General features: G+C 47.9%; 1 protein-coding gene across 1 annotated transcript; it reads right to left on the reverse strand.

Annotated features, from left to right (window-relative positions):
- Positions 1-6315: 6315 nt before the first annotated feature.
- Positions 6316-17174, reverse strand: LOC133355926 (CBY1-interacting BAR domain-containing protein 1-like). The gene is made up of 9 exons (XM_061573351.1): positions 17011-17174; positions 15117-15351; positions 14309-14377; positions 13560-13661; positions 12521-12541; positions 10748-10852; positions 9829-9942; positions 8918-9034; positions 6316-8046 (listed from the first exon to the last, which is right to left on the reverse strand). The coding sequence occupies exons 1-9, from the start codon at positions 17040-17042 to the stop codon at positions 7864-7866; spliced, it is 978 nt and encodes a 325-aa protein (XP_061429335.1). The 5' UTR covers positions 17043-17174; the 3' UTR covers positions 6316-7863.
- Positions 17175-18469: the final 1295 nt, after the last annotated feature.

The following is an 18469-nucleotide window of genomic DNA, read 5'->3' on the forward strand; positions in this document are numbered from 1 at the left end:
CCACGGCCACCAACACCCCAGTGACGATGATTTGAACCGGTCCTGCGCCCTTTCCCCTAGGTCGACTCAGCCTCGAACGAGTAGTCTGGGTGCGGTGTGTTAAAGCATCGCTACTGGTGCAGACGTAGGTGGCCCTGAGGGTGGTGCTGGCCCACCCACACACACACATCTCGTGCGACGTGACGGCCTTCTTAGGGGGCCGCTACCCGCTCACAGCACTTGCTCCTAACAGTCTTAAGGCTATAACGGTGGGGATGGGACCTTTGTCTTTGGGTGTGCGCCAGCGTTAACATTTCGGCTGTGATTCAGCCCCACGACCCCCTAATAAGCAATTTTGTATTCCTCTAAATATGCATTGCGCCGTGATTTATGGGGAGCAGCTGTAAAGGATCTCATTACGCGTACCGAGACTAGAGGGTCATTCGCCATCGTCGTCATCAGCAGTCCATGCTCGATCCACTGCTGGATGAAGAGCGCCTCACACCCAAGAAGATGGCCATCCATGACGATATTTCAAAGCGTTAAGACAGTGTAAATAGAGAGAGAGATGTGTGTGTGTGTGTGAGATTATAATTATACGGAGAGACAAGCAGTAGGATTAGAGAACGCGTGCTGGTTAATGACATCATTAAAAGTGGGGTAGACAGGGGGGGGAGGGAGGTGGAGGAGGGAGGGGAATTGGTGCGATTGGGGCAAAGCACGTGGAGGGCGAGAGAGGGGGATGACGGATGATGGTTTCAGAATAACAGCAAGAGCGGCAGGCCAGCCCTAGGAATGGAACGCGGCGTTGCAGGTGGGTTGCGATGAATTTTTCTTGCTCTTCAACTGAGCGGGGGGCCTTCATCCAGCAAAAGGGGGAAGTTGACCGTGGCCACTGCCGATGACTCGACGAAGGGGTTTTGTGTTAAGGGGGTGGCTGCCGTTAATTGATGGATCGCTCGTCGGATTCCAGTGTCAATTCATGTATTCTGGTTGTGATGGGAATGTTATGCAGGGTGATCCTATTATAGATACATCACTAAAATAGCACCCCCCCCCCCCTCACCCTCAAAATAATGTTACATCTTCCTCAGCGATTTCAATCGTTGAACCTTTGCCCCTATAAGATAAGGAAGACCCCTCGCTTTCACGGAATTCAATCACCTGTTGGGAAGAAAGAGGCTCATTAGAAAATCGGTGTGGTATCGATAAATGGATCACCCCTTATATTTGCGGGCTGAGAGTAATGTAGCCGATGTTCTCGCAGCGACGTCATCGTGATCGGAATAATCACGACCACTATTATTACCCTCGTCATCATCACCATAGCAATCATTATTCTCACGATGCCCGTTGTCGCTACCGTCATCATTATCATCATCACAGTTGCCAACCTCATTATCATCAGCAGCAGCATCACTGCCATGAATTTTAGGTGTATCTTGTAATTGTATTGTTTGTTGCGGTTGAACCCAAATCAAGAGCCGAATGGCTCACCGGGAAAATCCTAATAAATTAAACTGAAAACTGAATCGTCATAATCTTATTATTATCATCACTGTCGTCATCATCACTCAACCCCAACAAGCATTACCGTCAAATCACAATGTCAGCCGTGTCGCCCTCTCCCTACCTCGCGAGTAAAAACAAATGCTGATTCGCTCGACGACCTGCAGCCAGGTGCAGCACAATGCGGGGATTTGCGAAAGTACATCAAGCCGCGTACGGGACCATCCACCCCATGGCCCCCATCGACCCACCCACCACCACCCACGTTCAATGCTGCTGCTGATGCTTACTTTAAGCCAGACGCGACTGTGCAGAGGGAATTCCAGACGGATGATGACGAGCAGCCAACCTCCTCCTCGCTGTCTCAGTGGCGCAGCGCGGTTGGCATGCGCCTTGGTGCACGGAATTAAATGCCCCCCCCCCCCCATCCATCTCCCTCTCGATGTAGCCAAACGCTTGGGGCCTCACCCACTTGCACACTCAAAAGCTATGTGACTGGTGTCTCACTTCCTTGCTAAATAAAAAAAGGTTAGTGTACCCCCTCCCCCCCTCCTCGATTCTGTAATAGAATATCGTGTAACAGATGGTGGCTAACAGCGCCCTTCCCATATGCGTTGTTATGCACAGAAATAGTGGTCAGTCATAGAGGAAAATGTAGACGGCCTTGAGCCTGGTCTAGAACGAGGGCAAGGGAGTCAACAGCAAGGACGTCTGGGGAGTAGACGGATGAGAGGGGACAGGTATTAGAGTGCGTGTAACGGAGGGCGAGTGGAGTGATGGGAGAGATAGGAGGGCGAGCGAAAGGGGGAGCAAAGTGAGATGAATAGAGAGAGCTGGGAGAGTGTGTGGTGGGGAGTGGAGTGAGGGGGGAAGAGCTGGGAGAGTGTGTGTGGAGGGGAGTGGAGTGAGACGGGAGGTGAGAGTGGAGGGCAGTAGATTATTCCAGGACACCCCTCAATTAATTCATGCTGCTATTAGTCGCCTGTCAATCAAGGTATACAATAAGCCCCCCCCCCCCCCCCCCACTGAATAGCATTAACTCACAGCTTGACTGCCTCTGTTTTAAGCCACGTGAATCTAGTTAATGGAAGCACTTCTCTGATCCATGTTATAGTGAAGCATTTCATAATCCACTGCGGGATGAATGCCTCCCCACGCCCTACAATCAGAAGGGTAGTTTGACCATACTTGACCAAACTGTGATCATGTCGGTCATGGCCAGGAATCGATATCAGGTTGCTGGGTTCACAGTGCAATGTGCTAACCACTGCACCACCGCTCCACCTATTGCAGTAAAGTACAAAGCTATTAAAGAAAAGTTAGTACGGGGACGAGATGCATACACTTCGTGTATTTGAGATATGCACGTGGCACTTTCCAAACGGTTTTAAAGTATGCCGAACATGGAATGCAAAACGAATGCATTTGATAAAGTACTCAACCATTAATTCCTCTAAACTATATTTGAACTAAACTTGGCACGCCAGTAAAACGAATTACGAATGCATACCATATGCACGAAATGCTCCATAAACATTTTAGTCGTGAAAAATGTGTTGCGTTCTCAAATGTATTTCTCATTCTTTTGCAAACCGTTTTGCGGATGTCTGTGTAATAGAATTATTCAGTTTGGCCTCTGCACATCTCGATATTTCTCCTTGCCGTCAACGTGTAAGCGGTCATGGGATACCTTTTTCATTAAACTTTCCAATTGTCGTGAAAAAAAAGTGGTGTTCTTCTTCAATAACTCTGAGAATTCAATTCCAGGCATGGAGATGCGGACATTAATCTAAAACTTATTTCTTTGGAACTTTTTGATGTTTATAGTTTTGTTTGTACTTTTCCCGCACCTCCGAATAGCACGATTGGTTCCGTACGTTGCAAAAGAAGTTCAACATACATGTACATACGACTGGCTTTGGGATCACGCGGAGACACTGCCAGGTGCATTGGAACTCATTGCAGACTAAATAAAATGCCTTTAAGATGACAAGCACTGTCCAGCAAGTGTGTTACTCACCACGTGGAGACACCTTGCAGAGCTATTGCCTCATATGGGTGTTTTTTAGCAGTGTCACACTACCTGCGGCACTACTTGGCAGAGAAGCCGACTTGGCAACGCGTTGAGAGACAGAACGAGGGACTCGTGAATTCGAGAATGTACAAAGGGGGGTTCCGAGGCAAAACCCCCTAAAACTTTTGTAAAGTGGGTACGCGCACAAGGCACACGTGACTTTGCAAGGCGGACGATGACCGACGGTCAAGAACCGATGACGGAGCGGGCAGCTGCAAGCGCGCGGTGACGGAGCGATGGATTTATCTCGCGGTGTGTGCAGCCGCTGGCATGGATTGCTGCACCGCAGGATCGTGCGAGAGGTGTCGGCGACGATTTTTGGGCGAGGAGTTCGTCGCTGCGGTTGCGAAGACCGCGGCTGAATCGATGGCAACTCGCGGGGTTGTCTCTGTCAACCCGATATCCTCCCGCAATTCAAATGCATAACAAAAAATAAACACCACGTGAGCGCGTTCCTGAAAATGGGCGCATTAACGCCGAACGAGTCTTTCCGTGAATAAGGACTGTTGTTATTACAGCGCTACATTCATTTTTTTTACCAAGACGTGACACACCGTAAACGCCCATGGAATTAAGGAAAAAGCAACGCACGGAACAGTGCACAGACGCCTCAAATACTCAATCGCTAACACACACCACACGCACACGAGCGCGAGAGAGAGTTGACCTTAACACATCACCATTTAAGAATTGTCCCAGTTTACTGTTACAGTACCAGACTTGTGCCACGAACACCAAAACGACGGACAGTAAATGGGGGGCCTTGGCAAAGGGGCAGAAGTTGGCATTTGAGGAGCGGTAATAAGGGTTGGGCAACCTATGACCCCTGAGGCCTGTCACTCTGAAGCGGCCCAAAATCGGGTGGCGCATTGTACATGTTTTACTTCTTTCGCACCGTACGTAGCCAACCGCGCTAATCGGAGGTACGGTGGGAAGGACAACACAAAAAGCAGTTCTAAAGAAATGAGTTCTCAATCTAGATGATGTTAAAAGTGCATAAGCTACAGTGGCTTCCTCATATCGTTAGAGCGTTCCAGAGGGCCACAGAAGCACCTCTGTAACACCAGCGGTTAACACCGCGTGCCTCACAGCAAAAAGGGCCTCGGTTAGATTCCTGATTGACTCACCTTTCTGTGTGGAATTTGTATGCCCTCTCGCCCCCCCCCCCCCCACCTCTCTGCACGGGTGACCTCCAAGTTCCCCAGTTTCCTCTCACAGCGAAAACAAACAATACAATAATAAACCTGGTGATGGCGAAACATCCCAAATGCAAAACACTCCCGGCAGAAATCTTCGGGACTCTGGGGGTGGCTTTCCTGGGCAAGAGAAATTGATTATAATCCACGACAGCGTCTCCAAACGCGTGGGAATTGCGAGTGGAAGCCAATTTGCGAGCGGGCGGGCGGGCGGAGGGTGCTTCCGTGGGCAACGCACAATCGTGGCAAAAGGTGAAATCCTCTCGTTATTCCTCTCGCGTTATCGGTGGACACAACGGCGGTGGTGTGCGGCACCCACCAAGGGCCACTTGAAATGAATGTTCCCATTCGGATCTCGTTAAGGAAAAGGAATGTAGCCCCCAAGCCTCGGGTCAGGGTGAGTGGCTGCTTGATTCGCTGTTGGCTGGAGGTTTTGGGAAGGGATAGTGTTTGATTGGCGTGCTCTGTTCAGACGACTTGCCACCGGCAACTTTTTCAGTTTTTGATGTTTGCAGTGGGAGATTTTGGTCGTTGTCGTGAGACAATGCTTTAAATGGTCCGTTTTTCATTGTTTTTTTTACATTGTAACCGTCACATGGTTACAATTTGTTTTATTTTCCTTTTAAATTTTGGTGATTAAGGTTATGAAAGTATACCAATGTGTAGCATTTAGTGCACATTCTTAAACTCTTCTGCAAAATATGCATTATCTACATTTAACTAGACATTGTCATATATATATATATATAGAACTACAATCTGGGAAACAAACGATGTATTTGCATTGTCATTCTGTATTGTTGTTTACCTTCGTGTGGAAGGATTTGTAGAATTGCAAACTGCGATCGTTGGCGGCGAGATTGAGAAGCCCTGCTAACGGTCCAACGTCGCATATCCGACTCACCGGGGGACCGAGGTCTCGGCAGATATGTTAAAAAGGTCGGACCTTTATACATCTTTAGAAAAGATCAAGTTACTCCACGCGGGCAAATACTGCACCGGGTGAGGGCGGTTAACTGGTCAGGGTGGATACGCGAGTTTGGATAAGCGACGTTGACCGCATTTACAAACTTGTAAATGCGACACTTGCATATGACAAGCAGCGGCGAGGGTATAACTTTAACGCGTGCCTTCCGCTGAATGAACAAACATTGGAACTGCGCTTTACATAGCCGCGTAGGTTTGTCACGACCGCGCCGTGCACATCTCTCTCCGACGCGATTTCGGCCTGCACCGCGTTTCGATCGGAAAGATGTCCGACGTACCGCGACACGACCAGGCGAAACACACCGGAGAGGCGTGGGTTGTACATCGCGCAGCAAACCATCGAAAAGCGATGACAGAAGTGGTTACGATAATTGTTTTTTTACCCTTTTATCTGGCAACAAAACTGACACCTTTTTTTACGAGGAGTCATGTTTGCATAGACCACAATACCTGCAGTCATAATGCAAACAAAAAACATAACTCTGATAATGTATGCACTGTCCTTGAAGTTGATTGGTCCACACCCGAGACAGCTTTCCTTAGAGCCTAGTCTCAAGCTGTCTCGGGTGTGGACCAATCAACTTCAAGGACAGTGCATACATTATCAGAGTTATGTTTTTTGTTTGCATTATGACTGCAGGTATTGTGGTCTATGCAAACATGACTCCTCGTAAAAAAGGTGTCAGTTTAGTTGCCAGATAAAAGGGTAAAAAAACAATTATCATATTTTTTACTGGCAAATGAGGTACCAATGGTGCAGAAGTGGTTACGCTAAAGGCTGCAATCGTTGAACCTTAAATCGCGCCCGTGAACCGAAACGCATGGAATGTGTGAAGATTTTGGCACCGATGTGAGGCATCTCACAAAGGCAATTGAATGGCGTAAAAGACGAAGACATCATCTACTCAAAGAGGCCAGTGTAGACAATGGGGACAATCAAGCGGAATTTTACCGTACTTGGATTGGCTGCCAATACGCTGGCAGCCGGTACATGAATCTATTTTGCTGATTTTTTTTATTCTTCACATACGTAGGCTCCTCACCAAAATCTGCCACTTAAAATCGCCATCAAATTTTTTAAAAATAAAAAGTGTCAGTTTTTCGACGTCCAATCGCACTGCACTGCATCTTTTTTTTTTATTGACACTTAAAACGGGACGGACATCATATGGGTTTGTATGTTCAAACGCCTCTTTAAAAACAAAAAAAAGACGCCTGGACCAGGAAGGTGCCCGGAGTGGCTCAGGAGATCAAGAGCGGCCGAGCCAGCGCTGCCGAGATCATGGATTTAAATCCATGCAGCCGCGTCATCCAGCGAGTCCGCTAACAGACCGAGTTTTTTTTTAAGTGGAGTGAGCCTATGGATCTCAGGCATGGTCGCCAATGGACTGCACACAAAAAGAAGAAACCCCATTACATTCACGCAATTAATTTTGATTACTTATAGCTCGGAGAACTGTTGCTGAACAAGACTCTGTTGCAGGCAAAGGGTGTCTCCTACTGGTGGAAAAGTGTAGCGAGCACTGTGTGGTCTAGAATATACTCCGTTTTGTTTAACGTGCAACTCTACGGAGGGGTTTTTTAATATGAAGGGACAGATATAGCCTGCCGAGTTATTTTGTGTGGACCAGAGGGCAAATGAAGGGATCTCAAGAGGCATCTTTGTGATGTCCACTTCAATCGGCTTGCTAGAGCTCCTTATGAAATTTTTCTCATGACATGACCCCGATAGCACAATCAGGATAACACTTTGGGGGATAAAAATACAAAAATAATACAAAGACGGCTAGCCATGTGGAGTAGTGGCAGAGCATCCGATTAGCTTTTAAAATGTCTTGAGTTTAAATTGTGATCAAGGATCCACTCAGCCTATCATTACTCCAGGCAGGATAAAATAAGAACTACTATGGACAGACTGGTTCCCACCAGAGAAATGCTGCATTTCCATCACCGGCCCAGAATACTGCCTAATGTTCATTTAAGTAAAGGGACAAGTTTAAATTTTAATGTTTAAATGAAATTATATGAGGTTTGGTGACTCAAGTCTCTACACTGGGCTCTTTATAAACATGAAATGTTACAATTTCATAGGCATTGACTGTGTGTGAAATTCATCATCTAGCGCCGACTGCCACTCTGCCGGTTATCCAAGTCTTCCGATGTCACGTCCTGAAGTTGGTCTTCATCTTCATCATCATCATCGTCGTCATCATCATCATCTTCGTCGTCGTCGTCGTCATCATCATCGTCGTCATCTTCCAACCGCCTCGCGTTGTTGCGCTGTGTGCCAGCAGCACCCGTCTGCAAAAAGAAAAAAGATCCGTTCATGAAAGCGCTTAAGGAGGATGATACACGTCTGTAGAATTTGCCAAAAACATATTTCACAGCTGCGATTGAGGATAGTGATAGCCATGTGATTACCCCCCCCCCCCCGACTGTTCCATACATTTTGAGAAGGTAAAGGCACAGCCCTGCAATTGCTCCCTCACGCCACTGCTCGCTGAAAGGCCTTCAACTCCAGGAAGCTCGAAAGCCCTTCTCGAGCATATTTGGCCTACACTTCCACGCTTGCCAAACGTCCTGAAAGGGGTCCGAGTAACTCGCCCTTTACCCCACCACACGTGACCAGCCAGCCGAATGACTGCGGTGTATGCAGTCACACTGCTGAGTGGGCAGTGGAGGGGATTTAAGAAACTCTCACCGTTGTTTCAACTGCCATGCCGGGAGGTCGAATCGAACTGGCAACCTCTGGATTGCATGTCCGGCGTACCAACAGTTACACGATGGCAGGGGCGCCCCAGTGGCGGGATCGACCCCACGACCTCCTGTATACCAGGCGAGGCAGATAACGCCTCGCCTGGTATACAGGAGGTCGTGGGGTCGATCCCGACCTCGACGCCTGCTGTATATTTGGAGTCTGCATGTCTCCCTCCGCTTGTGGTCGCGTAGATTTTTTCCCGGGTCCTCCGATTTTCCCTCCACATATAGGATCAACATCACACGTTTAGAGCAATTGGCCGCTATAAATCTCCACGCGATAAGCCACTGCGTTGAGCTGCATCATTTGTGATGGCCAGGTAGCTTCGGAGATATACAGCTCGGAAGGGCCTTAGCCTGGTAAAATAAAATAAAAAATCTCAAGAGTTTGATACCATGAGGCCGCACACGGTACCTGAGACCTTGCCATTGGCTGGGGCGAACCGGTGCCGTTGAGGGTGGACTGAGAGTTCTGCAGAACCGTGTCAAGGCGTGCCTGGTAGTCGGAGGGCCGCAGGGTATTGAGGAATGCCTGTCAAAAATAAACCCAAAATTTGCATGCATTAACGGGCATTTAACATTTCCTCCAATAAAGCATTCCAAATGTACAAGTTACGATGGCAAATATAAGATGCTCGTTAGCGGCGTACGAATAAAAAGTGTCAATTGGCGTGTAGCGGTATCCGCACTGCGAACGGCAGTCTCCGTTCACGAGTGAAGACTTCACAAAGAATCTCCCCAAGATGTTGGGATAAAAAATAATCGGGCGTCACGCCAAACATCTTTTTGGGAGCGAATTCATTTCCTGAACCAGTGGGAAGGATTTACACCATTGGAACCTCCTTTGCCAGTAGCAAAATATGATAATTGGTTTTTTACCCTTTTATCTGGCAACAAAACTGACACCTTTTGGCGTCATCTGGTCCAACACCATGTGAGACTAGGCTCTAAGAAAAGCTGTCTCGGGTGTAGACCAATCAACTTCAAAGACAGTGCATACATTATCAGAGTTGTGTTTTTTGTTTGCAATCCGACCGCAGGTATTGTGGTCGATGCAAACATGACTCCTTGTAAAAAAAGGTGTCAGTTTTGTTGCCAGATAAAAGGGAAAAAAAACAATTATCAAGTGGGAAGAAACTCAATCTAGTTCGCGAAGGAGGTCGTGGGGTCGAGCACGTGGAGCGAAACCATCGGATGTCGCGCCCGGCAACGTGCAGTCACGTCCCCGAAAAACTCATCCGGTGAGCACAACCGTTAAACCTTACGCAGCTGTGTAACACGTGCTGAAGTGTAAACACAAATATGCCTTATCGCTGTCTCGGTCACCTCGAGGTCACTCTCCTCATTCACGGCGTGCATGTGATGGTAAGCTTGCGAGTACACCTCCAGCGCCTTGGCGTGAAACACCATCTCCACCGTCACAAAGTCGCACAGGATCTTCTGCACAGCGGACAGGGAGGGGGCGTGCAAATCGGCACCGTCGTCGCTGTCATCACTTTCTATGTTGAAAACTAATTTCCTTGGAGTTGTTTTTTGTGTGTTTAGTTTTTTGCCCTCACACCCCCACCCCCGCACCTGGTGCGAGGGTTGACCCATGTTCAGCTGGTGCGAGGGTGGACCCATGTTCAGCTGGTGCGAGGGTGGACCCATGTTCGGCCGGTGCGAGGGTGCACTCATGTTCAGCCGGTGCGAGGGTGGACCCATGTTCAGCTGGTGTGAGGGTGGACCCATGTTCAGCTGGTGTGAGGGTGAACTCATGTTCGGCTGGTGCGAGCGTGGACCCATGTTCAGCTGGTGCGAGGGTGGACCCATGTTCAGCTGGTGTGAGGGTGAACTCATGTTCGGCTGGTGCGAGCGTGGACCCATGTTCGGCCGGTGCGAGGGTTGACTCACGTTCGGCTGGTGTGAGGGTGAACTCATGTTCGGCTGGTGTGAGGGTGAACTCATGTTCGGCTGGTGGGAGGGTGGACCCATGTTCGGCCGGTGCGAGGGTTGACTCATGTTCAGCTGGTGCGAGGGTTGACCCATGTTCGGCCGGTGCGAGGGTGAACCCATGTTCAGCTGGTGCGAGGGTTGACTCATGTTCGGCTGGTGCGAGGGTGGACTCATGTTCAGCTGGTGCGAGGGTTGACTCATGTTCGGCTGGTGCGAGGGTTGACTCATGTTCAGCCGGTGCGAGGGTGAACCCATGTTCAGCTGGTGCGAGGGTGAACTCATGTTCAGCTCGTGAGAGGGTGGACTTCACCTTGATGTCCTTGATTTTCTGCCGCTCAAACTCGTTGATGGTCTCCTCCAGCTGCCGTGACGAGCGCGCTGCGTCCACCGTGGCGCGCTGCAGCTCCGTCTCTGCCTGCGAGTCACCGCGCAAGAGCCGCCGTTCAGCGCGGACTTTGGGAACCGAATTCCTGGCTCCTCTAATGGTGGCTAGATGTCATCTCCCTCGCCCGGTATGCACGAGGTCGTGGGTTCGATCCCGAACCCGACACCTGCTGAGTATTTGGAGTTTGCATGTTGTCTCTCTCCCCGTGGATTTTTATCCGGGTCCTCCGGTTTTTCCCTCCACATTTAGAAACATGCGTTTGGGTTATTTGACTGCTATAAATGCCCACGTAAACCACTTCTTTGAGTTATCATTTGTGGCCAGGTCGCTTCTAAAAAAAGAGTTAATAGCTCAGTGGGCTTTACCTGGTAAATAAAATAGTTTAGTTTAGTTCATGATTGTAGGCTTTGCCCACTGATGCATAAGGGTTTAAGATTTCCATGTATATGGTGCTGCAAATGGATATTATGTCTTTCAGTCGAGGCCGATTATGCTACGTGGTTTTTACTGCCTACAGAAGACGCGGAGTACACAAGTAAAGTATACGAGGCAGTGCTAAGACGAGTCCATGCCTGCACATTTTGCTTGCGATGTTTACGAGGGGGATAACCGCAAAGGGGTCATGCAAAACTCGACACCAAAGGTGATTCGAGAAGGGTAAAGTCAGTCTTCGGAAATCAATGCTTTTGTCCAAAGTTAGCCTCGACTTGAAACACTTAACGCTGCATGTCAGGAGTCCTCCGCTCTTGTTACATTACATCCTAGAATTGGCATACCTGTACATGGAAATTGAGTTTTAAAAAAAGATTGTCTATTTTTTTTGTTTCTTCCTCCTAACAGGACTTTGTAGGATGAACGTTCAGATTTATAAGGGTACGGGGTGAATAATAAGGTCTAAATACGGTAGGCACTGATAAGGGGTTGACAGGTATGAATTGGTGACACTTGCGACACTTTCAAATGCCAGCCCTGTCTCATACACAGCTCCGCACGGCACTATGGGATGGATGAAACAACAGCCGGTGAGGGTGCCCTTTAGTGAGTTAAAAGCCGAAATGGTGCAATGGCATTACTCATGTGCAGAGTGAAACAATCGTCTATGCAAACAGGCGCAGTGAGGTGACAGAGGGCATATTCCTGGGTCAGTATTAATATGCAGAAGCAACAGAATGTCACTCGGGGCTTTCCTACAATGAGATTCTCCATAATATTAACACTCGATCTACAATAACTTCTCTCCTTCTTGTTATTATTATCAGGAGTGAATAAATCATAAATTGTCACGTCAAGAGTTGCAGTACTGTGGAATGAAGAATACCCATTTCAGTGCATTTACCAATGCATTTTAAGCGTTTAAAAACAGCAGTGCTTCTGCAGATTTCTACTGACCGTAGCCTTGACAGGTACTAAGCCTATAGGCAGCACGCAGACGACAACGTGCCCTCAACACATCCACAGTATTCCCTCGTTATTCACGAACTTGCTATCCGTGATTCAAGTTATCCGCGTGATGAGAGAGAATGTGACGCGGGAAAGTGATTTATATATTTAAGGTAATTCATTACCCTTGGCCAATATCATGATCCGAGAAATTTGCTATGAACGAGCATATCCGGCACGTCTCCCTTGCCAATAACGAGGGAATCCTCTACTCTCTAAAAGCGCAGCGATCGCACCCGCAGGCTGGGCAATACGTACCTTTCCCGCGCCGCTCTGAGAGCCAAAACAAAAGGTAATATGATCCCACGTTCTTCTCAGCGTTGCGACAAAAGCCCTGCACCACGTGTACCCGCGGCGCTCGCCTCGCCCCTCTCAATTAACACAACAACCCCGCTGGGCCGAGGATAAACCTGCTGCTGTTCGTGGTGAGCGGTGGTGCCCACCTTGACCTATGCACGTACCTGAGACTGGACGAACGGGAAGCAAGGTTAAGGGTAGAAGAACTGCAGTGTTGTGCCGGTAGATATGTGTTGTCGACGCGGCCGGCTGACGTGTAAAAGACTTCGCTCGATGCACTGACGAATGCGACGAGTGCTTAGATTTCGCTGGGAACGACAACTCGAGTTGTCTGCATCAGGGGTCCCCAACCCCCGGGCCGCGGACCGGTACTGGTCCGTGGCCTGTTAGGAACCGGGCCGCACAGCAGCAGGAGGTGAGAGCAGTGAGTCCACGCGTGTACACACTCTATACACCGCATAGTGGTGAGCGGTGAGTCCGTGCATGTACACACTCTACACACCGCATAGTGGTGAGCGGTGAGTCCGTGTGTGTACACACTCTACACACCGCGTAGTGGTGAGCGGCGAGTCCGTGTGTGTACACACTCTACACACCGCATAGTGGTGAGCGGTGAGTCCGCGCGTGGCCCGCCCCCATTGTTTTATTATTTACCACTTCTGTCCGCGCCTCTTTCCCGCACTGCACACTTGTCTCAGTCACAGTGTGGGTAAGCCCACAATCTGCTAACCCCTAGTAGCCAAAATGAGTAAAAAACAAACGTTGCTGGAGAGCTTCTTTGAAAAGGGGGAAAGAAAGACCCAATGATGAACCCCCCTCCCCCGGTCCGTGAAAAAATTGTCTTCACGAAACTGGTCCCTGGTGACGAAAAGGTTGGGGACCGCTGGTCGACATTAAGTGTGCATACGCGTCATCACGTGTCTACTGCGTGGAGTTGGCACGTTCTCTCCCCGCGGTCGCGTCGACCTTTCTCAGGCGAGGTCTGCGCCAGCAAGGATACGATATTGTGTCGGTCCGACGGGTTTCTCTGCCGCATCTTCTCTAGCTGCTGCATCTGCTTCGCCTCCCGGGTTTGCGACGTCAGCACGGCCTTGAGGTCCTCCTACACGGGGGGCCGCGCGTCATCATCGACAGACATGTTCTTCACCTGAGGACGGCTGCTTGCGTTGTGGCCGAAACGTCGTGAGAATTATTTTATTATGTTTTATTTTTATTATTTTATTACTTCCCTTCTACGTGACTTTACCGAAAGAACCAAGAAGATCATCATCACCATCGCCACTTCATATTTACAAGGTGCCACGGTGACGAGATGTTAACTACGTCGTCTGGTATACAAGAGGTCGTGGGTTCGATCCCGAACCTGACAATTCCTGTATATTTGAAGTTTGCGTGTCTCTCTCCCTGTAGTCGCGTGGATTTTTCTCCAGGTCCTCCAGTTTTTCCCTCCACATTTAGAATGAACATGCATATTTGGCTGCTATAAATTTCTGCAAGATAATTTAAATGATGTTGAATTTTAAATGATGTTGATTCACTCTTTAACACACCGGTGGGATAAGGTAGTGCAATTTTTGTCCTTTGGAAACGTGACACATTTTTTACTGATTGGCCCTGTCGGATGGTGGAGGGTTATGACACATTTATAAATAACGCGATCTAACCCAAAACCTTTACAAGGAATAATATTGGTCGCGAAAGCCTACGTGTTAAACTGACTTTAACTGTGCTTGTAATGCGTGACCTTACCCTTTTTATCTTGATGGTGGCTCCATATGACTTTAAAGGTTCCACCACCTTGGCTTCGAGCCTCTCAACCTGTAAACGTGTGAAAGGAACAGTGCATTAATGTCAGTAGGGCTTGCCCTTATTAGTACAGTTTAAACGCACCTGGCTCGTGCACCTGCTGCGGCAGCACAGTCTGTACCATATGGGCACAACAAAGGATTACTGCGTAGATTTTCGCGGATGTGCTGCACGGCTCTCAGATCTGTTTTTGGGTTGTACCACGTGTTGTTTGGCATGACATCCATTTCGCTCCACGCAGTGGGAGTTCTACAGGCACTGATATAGCAGAACGTTGTCATATAAGCACCCTCTACCAATGCAAAGTTTAGTTTGACGATTAATTTTAATTCGAACACTATACAAGCTGTTGTCAATACACTGCTGAATGAAGGCCCGTCACATGCATTATCAGATAAAGGGGGCATTGTTTGACAAATACTTGGTTTAAATGCACTCTTGTCTAAGCTACAAAGGTCATCTCTCCATCCACCTCTTACCTGTCAACCCATACGCTTTACCCGTATTCTTGTACAGGGAAATTGAGTTTTCAGGTCCATACGGCGTACAGCCGTTTCCAAGTGAGCAAAAAACTAAATTGTCTATTTGTTTGTGTTTCTCCCTTGTGACGGGACTTTGTGGGATGAACGTTGAGATTTATAAGGGCACGGGGTGACCAATAAGGTCTGAATTGGTCTGTAATAAGATTAGGGGTTGACAGGTGTGCATATGTACATATCTAATCAAATGACGAACGGACAGGTGGCAGCACCTGAGCCTGCCGATAGTCCTGCACTTTGGAGAGCTCCTCGGCGAAGGCCCGAAGGCCCATCTTGAGAGACGGGCGCTCCGTCTCCGAGTAGGCCATGAGCTCGCGCACCAGCAGGTCCGACTTGTCGCGCAGTCGCGCCGTTTTGCGCGCATAGCCGGCGCTCAATTGGCACAACTCTCCAAAGTGTTTCTCCACGGTGGTCACCGACAGCTGCACCGCCTTCGCCTGCGACTCCCTACGTCACACCGCGGTAAAGCCACACACGGACACACGTACGCAGACACGTTCAGAGACACACACCATGGGCGTGTTGCAGAAGTAAAGCAAAACATGTTTTGAACAGCAACAAATATTATAGCTCAATGCCTTGGTTCTTTAGCGATTCAATGGAGGTGCTTGTTAGGTTTACAAATTGTTTTTGTGCCGCTGTTCAGTGGTCTTAATGAGTAGAGCATGGCCATATGCTCCGTTGTTCCGGTCCGCAGTCATAGGTGGAAGGATTTTTATCCTCCACTTGTGTCCGTGAGCGTATTGGCCGTGCGATGTCTGAATACGATACAGGGGTAAGCGAGGCGCCAGGACCTTGGTTGGGTTACTGATGAGGTCTTTGTTGCTAAGCCACACAAAGACAAAGATTTCCTGGACAATATTTTAACAGATTGTTGGGCCAAGTGCTCTTTGCGAGCACACATGAAGACCGGCATGGCACAAGAGGGGGTGGTGTGACCAGCACCACACCCGCCCATCTTTACCTTCCGAGAAGTAATATTTGCACATTGTACCCAGTACCCATTTATGGCTGAGTCGACCTTGTGAAGGCCCAAGAATTATATAAATTGGGTCATCAGATATGTAGCGCAGTACGCTAAACCAACGTTTTTATTTGTACATGAGAATACCAGGCACTACTAGAGAAACGGGTGTTAGGATTTGGTTTGGGGTTTTAAAGATGTACGCTGTCAGTCCATATTTGTGTAATTATTTTTTGGTATTCCAGATCTGTGGATCTGTGATTCCACAGGAAACGGCTGTCATTCCACGTTTTGTTCAATTTTAGCCTTCGGGTTTTTGATATACAAGCGGTGACTTAACCGTTGCCACTTTGTGCAAAGGATATTTTGTTTCTGTCCTTTAAGTTTCTCCAGCACAACAAGAGTGGCGGGGGTTCTTGTTCTTTTCGAAGTTTTGAAGTAATTGTTTTCTCAGGGGTTTTTCCAGTTTCCTCAAATTAATTTCTTTCAGACAGTTGTTTTTTTTGGGGGGTTTAGTTTGTTGTCCTTCCACCGATTCGTGTGGTTGACTACGTACGGTGTGAAAGAAGTCCAACGTGCAAACTACACGTGTCAGCAAAAGAATCTGCATCTACAGCAAATGGATTTGTCCACACATCCCAATCCGGCAGGGCCCTCCTTCAAAGGGCTCTTGAGACTCCGTGAGACTTTAGTTGGTGTCAATGTCATTATTATAGCGCCAGTATGCAAATCATAATTTAAAACAATATATATATATAAACCCGCCGTTAAGTTATTTTAAGTGAACGCATAACGACACGCTCCGATCACTTGTTTTAATTCCGCATCATTATCAGTCATTTTCTCTCCGCTGCTGGATTACGCCCCTTGCCGTGATGTTATATGGAAGAAAACAATAGCAACAAAACGGAGAGGTAATTTGAAGTTTTGGTGAACGTCTGCCGTTATTTGTGCGTAAAAAAACTCATTACTGTATGAGCCGAGCCCGACTCGGGCCGCAACCGATCCCCGACCTCGCCTGATTTCTCCGCCGGAAACCCGAGCACCAAAGCCGGCAGGGCGACCGCGCAACGGGTGCTTGGGCTGCACGTACGAAGTCAAATTTTTATAAAAAAAAAATAAAACACAGATATCTTTCTCACCTTGTCCTTGCGTCGGGGGTTTTGAAGCTCATGTTAAAATGTATTTGCTTATTATTACTATTGAGTTATAGAAGTAAACGTTGTGTGGCGGTGAGAACGAGTCGCTGTGACGCTTCGCGTTGCCAGGGAGCGCTGCGAGAAGGCCTCTCCCCAAGCTCCGCCTCTGGAAGATGAACGGACCAGAAGTGGAATATTCCAGAAGACAACGTCCCCTTCCAGAAGAACAATTCCCCCCCTCGTGCAAGAATAATTCACTGTTTGGTTTTTTTTTTTCGGTAAAGTCACGTAGGTAAAAATTAAATGTTATTTTATTAATAAAATTATTATTTTATTTTTCGGTAAAGTCACGTAGGTAAAAATAAAATTCTTATTTTATTATTAAAATTATTGTTTTATTTTTACCTACGTGACTTTACCGAAAAAACCTAACAGTGAATTCTTCTTGCACGAGGGGGGTAAAAATGAAATTATTATTTTATTAATAAAATTATTATTTTATTTTTACCTACGTGACTTTACCGAAAAAACCTAAGAGTATGAATCTTGCAGTCACGAAAGCTTCAAATCTAGAAAGAATTCACTGCTCTTTGGTTCGTACTTTTTTGTTTTTTTCGGTAAAGTCACGTAGGTATAAAATCAAATAAATCACGACGTTTCGATTGCAACACAAGCAATCGTCATCAGGTGGGAAAACCACAAGAATTTTTTTTGTTTGCTGAAGTGGGACATTTTTTCTTGCTGTGGTTTTCCAACCTGATGATGATTGCTTGTGTTGCAATCGTAACGTCGTGATATATTTTATTTTCTACCTACGTGACTTTACCGAAAGAACCAAAGAGTATGGATTCCTGCAGTCACGATAGCTTCAAATCAAGAATTCACTCTTTCTGCTTCGAGAAGAACACATTCCTGCGGAGGGAGCTGGTAGAAACGTTGGGTTGCTGGGTCAATGGCCAGGGTCAACGGCGGCGTGGTGTATTCCGCAAATATGACCGACTGAAGTCGGGCACAAGCCGGCGTGAGTAGCTTAAACGTTGAGTTTTATAAGGGCACCACGGGGTGACCAGCCCCTCCCCACCCAGCCCCACCTCTCCCACCCCCATTCAGCCCCACCCTCCCCACTCGGCCCCTCCCCACCCAGCCCCACCCTCCCCACTCAGCCCCTCCATGCACGACGGACACAATAATCTCCTGTGGGCTGGTGAAACCAGGAGGTTCCTACCAGTTTTATACTTCTAGAAGACAATTTCTCCTTGTAGGAGTAGAATTTGTCTTGGTCTTACCGTGTTTCAAATCTACCTTGTGCTCACGGACACGGTCCGAGGCATGTCGCTTCGTTTCCCCAATGTAACTGCTGCCGCAGACACAGCTTAGTTTGTAGACGCTGGGATATTGCTGGTGAGGAATCTTGTCCTTCACGGATAGGATCAGATCACGAATTTTACGTACTGCGTTAAAT

This window comes from Lethenteron reissneri, chromosome 52 (genome assembly GCF_015708825.2).
Source record: "Lethenteron reissneri isolate LAM-NWPU_2019-01 chromosome 52, ASM1570882v1, whole genome shotgun sequence".
Lineage (NCBI taxonomy): Eukaryota > Metazoa > Chordata > Hyperoartia > Petromyzontiformes > Petromyzontidae > Lethenteron > Lethenteron reissneri.